This window comes from Sorghum bicolor, chromosome 7 (genome assembly GCF_000003195.3).
Source record: "Sorghum bicolor cultivar BTx623 chromosome 7, Sorghum_bicolor_NCBIv3, whole genome shotgun sequence".
NCBI classification, from domain to species: domain Eukaryota; kingdom Viridiplantae; phylum Streptophyta; class Magnoliopsida; order Poales; family Poaceae; genus Sorghum; species Sorghum bicolor.
Genome location: NC_012876.2, coordinates 51,735,556 through 51,743,339, shown reverse-complemented (window position 1 = coordinate 51,743,339; position 7,784 = coordinate 51,735,556). Strand labels below are relative to the sequence as shown.

General features: G+C 40.8%; 1 protein-coding gene across 1 annotated transcript; it reads right to left on the bottom strand.

Annotated features, from left to right (window-relative positions):
* LOC8073522 (ABC transporter A family member 7) lies at positions 254–5,957 on the bottom strand. Its single transcript, XM_021464463.1, has 18 exons — positions 5,779–5,957; positions 5,233–5,626; positions 5,005–5,087; positions 4,738–4,882; positions 3,893–4,021; positions 3,680–3,804; positions 3,438–3,596; positions 3,195–3,357; positions 2,983–3,108; positions 2,808–2,891; positions 2,353–2,717; positions 2,084–2,284; positions 1,890–1,999; positions 1,712–1,796; positions 1,216–1,344; positions 1,031–1,136; positions 857–945; positions 254–759 (listed from the first exon to the last, which is right to left on the bottom strand). Exons 1-18 carry the CDS (start codon positions 5,860–5,862, stop codon positions 460–462), a joined length of 2,877 nt encoding a protein of 958 aa, XP_021320138.1. The 5' UTR covers positions 5,863–5,957; the 3' UTR covers positions 254–459.

Genomic DNA, 7,784 nt, shown 5'->3' with positions numbered 1-7,784 from the left:
TTTTATTTTTTAAAGTAAGCTGCTTGTCAAGCCTAGTCTCAATGGAAATTTAATCTGAGTTTTATTTGCATTAAATATTTTAACACATCGCAGGAGATTTGATGACTTGGTTCGTTAATTATGAAGAGAGAGAGATAGAGTTTTATAAAGTTTTATTTAGATGAAACCCATTTAAGATATCGCATGAGCGCTGCGATGGTGGCGTGGATCCTTTTTGTATTCGACTAGACTTCTCTTACGAACATTATAAAGATTTAACACTATGAACAAAGTATATCTATATTTGTTAAGGGACAACACATGACATTCAAATTACAGAATATATATACAACTTAACTATACTAAAATATACACCACAACCTCAATCCTATGGAGACTATAACCATAGTTCAGACAAGCATAAACACCACATATTCCACAACAAAAAAGAGAGTGACATCTATAAATCGATTATACTACTTACGTAACAACATTGAATGCTTGTGCTCCCTTGGCAACCTTAATAAAGACATCCTCCAAGGTGGTGTCAACCAGGCCCCAAGCATATATGTTGAACCGGCATTTTGCACTCTCGACGGCATGGAATACATCAGCAATCTTCAAGTCCTGCTTTGGCAGCTCAAATTTCTGGGTTCCTGAAATGTGGTATATCCTGCTCGCATTTGGTGATAGGTGGTGAACAAGCTGCTCAACCTCCTTTTCATTCTCCGAAGATGTTGTCATTGTCAGTACATAGGTGCCGCCATATCTAGCTTTCAGCTACAAAACAATTCATGGCAAACATTTGCAAAGTGATCAATAAACAGCTACGCAAAAATGTACATGTCTGCTCCATACATGTAAATAGGTAAGTTACCTCTTTTGGGTTACCAAGGCACTGGAAACCACCATCGACAAAAATGCCAAGTCTATCACATAGTACTTCTGCCTCCTCCATTGAGTGTGCTGTCAAAAATTACTTCATCAGTTGCCATTATTGTGTATATAGAACTATAGAAGCAATAGACAGAGTATAAGGAGAGCTCAGTACTTGTAAGAATGATGGCACGGTTTCTCTTTGCCTCCTTCACAACACTCCACAGATTGTTTCTTGATGCTGGATCAAGTCCGGTGCTTGGCTCATCCATGAAAACCACCTAAAGGTGTCAAATTATAAGTTGCACATGCCAATGTATAATTTGCACCCCAAAACATAAACAGAAGTGGGAGTGGTACTTTGGGATCCCCAATTAATGAGATGGCAACACTAAGCCTTCGTTTCATGCCCCCACTGTACTTTCCCACTTGCTTATCACCAACGCCACCATGAAACAGATTAACACTCTTCAGAGAGTCATCAACAGCCTGCAGTACAGAATATTGTAAACTCAGTATAGATGTATACATGTCTTTAAAGTCAGACCCAGTGCCGGAGCCTCCCACATGAGTGGGGTCCGGGGAAGGGAAAAAACGAGGCAAGCCTTCCCCCCGCAAAATCTGCAGAGAGGTTGCTTCGATCCCACGACCTGGTGACTCAGTGAGACAACTCTCACCACTGCACCAGGCCTGGCCTTCGTATACATGTCTCTAGAGGCATGTGAATTTTTGCTGCAGTATAGGGTCAACAAACATTGCTTGCATTTTTCATTGCACATGACTTTTCAACACAGACTATTTCTCAGTGAAGGTAAATAGGAACTAATATTAAAACATGCCAATTACAGAACTATACCTTCAATAATTCAGTGCCTTTAAGATTCTTAAGTCTCCCGTAAAACAATAGGTGCTCTCTTCCTGTTAATGTTTCCCAAAGTAAGCTGCATCAAAGTGAAGGGAAATGAGAACTAGAATGCAATGGTAATCTCAGGGGGTTTCGGATAGAAAATATAAATTTGAGAGCAAGGCCTTACTCATGCTGTGGGCATACACCCATGTTAGTATAGATCTCATCCATATCAGTCCTTATATCCATTCCATGTACATAGGCGGTACCAGATGTTGGTGGAATAAGCCCAATCATCTGCAGGGAAAAATACGTCACTGAGGAGTGCACTCTCACCTAAATTTTTTTAAAAAATAAATGTAATAGGCTATATTGATGTACCATACTGATGAACGATGTTTTCCCAGCTCCATTCGGGCCAAGCATTCCAAAACACTGGCCTTTTGGTATGGCAAGAGACAACCCTCGGACAGCAAGTTTGTCAGGATTTCCATCTTTTCCATGGTAAACCTTTTTGAGGTTATCAGAGAGGATCGCTTGGTTTGCAATGGGTTCCAGCAGAAGTTGCTCAACCACCTCTCTCTGAACATAATTTAGAAAATAAGAATACAGAAGGTATAATTGAGAGACAATGTAAGGGAGTAACTTACTTCTTGAACAGCATCAGGATTGTCCATTTCAACGACTACTTTAGATTCTTGTCTCCTAAAGCTATATCTCCGCAATGATAGAGCACGCCTTTTAAAGCAGCTCAAGAAGAAAAAGGAATTTTTCCTGAATCCACCACCCAGCGACGAGACTTGATCCACATAGAATGCCAAGGGTAGAAGTATTGCCCACTCCACAACCATAATAATCAAAACACCACGCATTCCATTAAGAGAGTCATCTAGATTACTCCATTTCATACCAGTGGTCCCCATTGAGTTTCCAGCAGATGCATATTGACCAAACTCATATAATCCTCGGAACAATGAAAATCCAGGGATGATCTCCATTAAAACTATCCAACCCTCTTTGTACATAAACAAAGATATCGTCATGCATAAAACCAAAAGAGAGTTGTCCAATAGTCAAATAGTAGTAATAAACGATAGAACCTTACTTGGAAAACCAGTATCCTCAACAAAAAAGCGAAGAAGAAATTCCCCTAGTAAGCCAGAGCCAAATACATAGATGTAACCAACAACTGCAGCACAATGATTCTCAAAACAGTCAATCAGATCATTGGTTTTAAGCACCACAGAATTTCTTCAGAAGATAAATAGCCGAGCACAAACCTGTGGCTGTTTTGACAGCAGAAAAGAAGGAAGCTACAAGAAATGCAAGTGAAATCTGCAGGTTTATGTAGATGAAGTAGAAGACAAATTGAAGGCTATAGTCATTTTTCCTAAAGAAATCTAGACCTGCATACATCGAGGAAAGTTGATTTCAATGTACATACTTCATTTGCATAATTTGCATTAACTTGAATAAATTTCGAGTTAATTACCGATCAAGGAGCCAAAAATCACAAACAGTATCATGTAGATAGCCGACAGGGCAAAGAAGTAAAAATAGGAGATTAGCCAGTAAGGACCATCCTTCAGACCATGCATCTTCATCATAATTTTCAGCTTCTGTTGCTTCTCATACACGAGATATGTTAATATGACCTGCAAAAAGTGTAACATTGACTTAATATTTAATCCATTTTTACCTCTTTCCTTAAGAAAAGGTCATATCTTGCACTCACTGGAAATAGTAGTTCAATGATCCACGTGAAGAACAATGCACCAAGAAGAGAAGAGAGGTCAAATTTCAGCTTTGTTCCTACTTTGGGCATCTCTTTAACATATTGAAGCAACATTTCCACTCCACTTCCTCTGAGAAATTTAATGTACTCATTTGATGCCTATAGGTAAGAAATCAAGTGTTAGAGGTAGTTGCACACAGATGAATATCTGTTCATGAAACTGTGCTGTAGTACAAACCCACCGCATTAACCAAGCGTGGAACTCGTAGTAATGAAATAGATACGTATGCGGTGTTGTTGTTATAGGTAGAGTTGTACCAAATATTCATTTCAAGACCATTCATATTTGTGTTCAGAAAATCATAACCTGGACAGAAGCAAGTTATACACATAAGAAAACTGAAAGCAATGAAGAGGAAACATTTGGTTGAAGTCTGATCAGAAGATTAGATCACCTGCAACAAATTCATTTGTCTTCCCACCTCCACTACCTCCACCATTTTGTCTGTAACCCTTAAAGAGTTCATCATTTACAAATGATGCACTTTCACGCCATAGTGGCAAACCCTGAACGCAGTCTATGTCTAAACATTTGAAAGAGAAAATAATCAGAAATAGAAAATATATCAAGTATAGAAAACAATATGTACAAAAAAGTTGACATCCTTGTATATAGCAAAAAAGTTCAACAGTAACAGAAAAAACCTCTCTAGGAAAAGAAAAATTAATATCTAGCTTGTTTAGGGGGATAAATTAAATCCCATCTACCCAGTCATAGATAACATTGCAACATTTGATGACACTTGGACAACTGATCAGTTGGCCCTTTTGTGAATAGAACCAACAAATATATATTGGTACAATGTTCTGAAGAAGTGAATTCATCATGAGCATATACAAAAATGAGGCACAAATTTTATTTCCTACGATTATCCTGTAGACAATATTGACGAAGTATTCAGTTGTGCCTTTCCTATCCTTATGTTCATGCATCTTTAAAACGAAAAGGAGTGGACCACCAAGACCAAGGTAGGAATTAGGAAATGCTAGGCCTTGTTTAGTTCACTCTGAAAACCAAAAAGTTTTCAAGATTCCTCGTCACATCGAATCTTGTGGCACATGTATGAAACATTAAATATAGACGAAAACAAAAACTAATTACACAGTTTAGCTGTAAATCACGAGATGAATCTTTTAATCCTAGTTAGTCTATGATTGGATAATATTTATCACAAACAAACGAAAATGCTACAGTACCGAAAACTTTTCAGTTTTCGAAACTAAACAAGGCCCTACTTACTGAGCTGAAGGGGTATGACCCCGGCATTGAATGAAACTGTCTGTGTTAGATTGGACAAACACCGAGATTGCAGCCGATACAAGTTATTCCCTGGGATAAACGCTGATTCTATTAATTCTGTTGTCCATGGCCACGTGTCCGATCCCTAAGAGAACCAATCCAACCAAGAACTCCATCCATTACCAACAAGAGGAAAATGAACATAGTATGTGCAACAAAGAATAAACTACATATTCAAGGCCTGCAGTTATGCTGGCAGGAACTCACAGCAACGATCCTGGAGAGTTCATCCAGATAATCTGTCAAATTCAAGGAGGAAGTCGAAGCAGGAAACAGTCCACCCGAAAGGTCTGCCAGTTGAAACAAGAACACACGGCAACAGCACGCGTATTATGAACAACAAATCGTCACGTAACTGACTTGTGTAGCATGGAAGCTTGCTACCATGACATTGACATGGAATGAAAGGAGTAGAAAATAAAGAGGAATGTATACTTTGAGCTAGCGAGCGGTTGTTGCCGGTGACGAGGACGGCCGCGGGGCAGGAGCCAGTGTCCCGGCAGCTCGGGTCAGGCAAGCCGTCGAACGGCTGGCCGGCGGTCCTGACGGCGCGTGACTCGGGCCGCGGCACCTGCACCAGCGCCGGCCACGGGGTCGGGCTAGGGATCGGGCAGCTGCCGACCTGGTCCAGGGTGGAGTGCTGGACGCCGCACTCCGTCCGGCGGCACGCGTCCCCGACCGCGTCCGGGCCCGGGTCGACGCAGGCGCAACCGCAGCGGTACTTGGGCTTGTCGAGCTCGTTGTCGATGACGCCCTGGAGCACGACGAGGATGACGCAGAGGAGCACCGGGAAGAGCGTGATCCCGATGTTGGTCTTGAGGTTCCGCTTCTGCACACATCGCACAGCCAAGAAGACGACGATCATCATCGGGTGCTCCTTGGATTCTTGCATTGCAGTGCAGCAAAGGCACAAACAGTCTAACTTTCATCGGGAGACAGACAGCACAAAGCAAGAGGAAACAGGGGAGGGAGGAGGGGGACCTGGAAGCAGAGGTTCTTGCGGAGGAGGGCGTTGGCCTGCGTGAGGAAGCTCGCAGGGCCCCTCGTGGGGGCCGGGGCGTCCATCCGCGAGCGAGCAGAGGAGCTGTGGCCGCCGCCGCCTGCTGGCCGTGTCCGGCGGAGAAGACGGGTCAATTCAGAGGCAAGCAGCAATGGTGAACCTTGTGCTCCGGTTTTATAGCATTCGCCGTGCCGTTGTCTGCCTCCCGCCAATTCCAACACACGCCGTCCGTCACCGTGGTCGTTTGTGAACGGAGTCCGCAAATAACGAGGACTGAGAGGGTTTAACTGAAACCTTAAAAAGATGCGATTAAACCATCTTAGCAGGGTTAAATGGCAAAAGGTTCCAGTTTGCTTCTCTCGCTGTCGCCACAATGCACTTTCTTTGTTGTTGTCAAAAAAAAAGAAAATTGCACGTTCTTTGTTGGTTCCGTTGACTTTAGGGTAACCGAAACTGCGGCTGTGAAGACCGGTCAGACGCCACGTGGGCCCTCCCCACAGATAGGCTTGGCTTCCCATGTCGTCCGTACATCTACTTCCATGGAGATTGAAATGGATATACATGTGTCAACTGACTTTCTCCTAACAAATAAACTATCAAAATATACGATATTTTATTAACAGTTAGCTTATGGAGTTGTTTAAATGCTTCTGGAATTACAAAACTTTTATCCCTAATCTTTTACTATAATTTTTTTTATTCAAACTTTGGCCTTGTTTAGTTCGTAAAAATTTTCAAGATTCCCCGTCACATCGAATCTTTGGTCGCATGCATGGAGCATTAAATATAGACGAAAATAAAAACTAACTGCACAGTTACCTGTAATTTGTGAGATGAATCTTTTGAGCCTAGTTACTCCGTGATTGGACAATGTTTGTCAAATAAAAACGAAATGCTATAGTAGCCAAAAACAAAAAATTTTGCCAACTAAACAAGGCCAAACATCTTGGTATTTAGATGTATTAAAAAACTTTAGCCATACAGACACAACACACACCTCATGATGTTTTTGTCTAGTTTTAGCCTCTTGAGTCTCAAATACCAAAAGTTTTATAGCTCAAATTTTGCTCTTTTTTACCCATGCTATTTGGATCCATTTTGCCGAAAGATAGGCTAAAACAGTAAAAAAATTTGGTAAAAGAGGAGAACTAAACATCCCCACCATATGTGACACAGTTTCAATTCCATAATTCATGTAGGATTTAGATTTTGAGCTCATAATTCCGTGCTATATATACCATTTCCCTCTCTCGGATTACATGTCTGTCGATATCTGAAGCATTACTATTGAAATCTAGTGTGTACGTTCATGTGCATTGTTATTGAAATGTGATGTCGGCACGTACAATCGATATTATTAACATTAGCATATATAAACTTTGGGTTAGTTAATCTGCTACACATCTACAACAACATCTACGACACTAATGGCACCTGCAATCTCTAGGTGGTAATGCACTAAGTTCTTTCTGCCTTTAATCCAGTGTTAGTGATCATGTGCATGGCCAAAAGAGATATAGTTTATAAGCTAAATATTATGTTATCATTAGGTCGAATGACATGTGTTTCTCCCAATGAAAAAGGCTTTCCTAGAATTGTAATTTAGAGTTAGAGTAATAGGTTGCAAATGGAACTTTGTTAATTTCATTCGACCACTCACTTAGGGTATGAGCCCCCCCCCCCCCCCCCCTCTTTTGCAATATGATGATTAAAAAGGCATTGCTTCATTTGTTTTGCTCTTACTGTACAAAGATATGCATGCATGAGGATTGTTGTGAATTATTCCACCAGGTCAGAACAGTCAATTACTTGTACCATAAAAATCCTACTTATTATAAGACAAGGTGTCATTAAATCACAAGGTAGTTCTTTTTTTTCTCATGTATAAACTATGTCTTGCAAGGTATGATCAGAAAAAGAGTCCATGAAAGCTTTGATATAATTTGTTAGTTACCACATGTATAATATATATAACTAAATGCAAGTA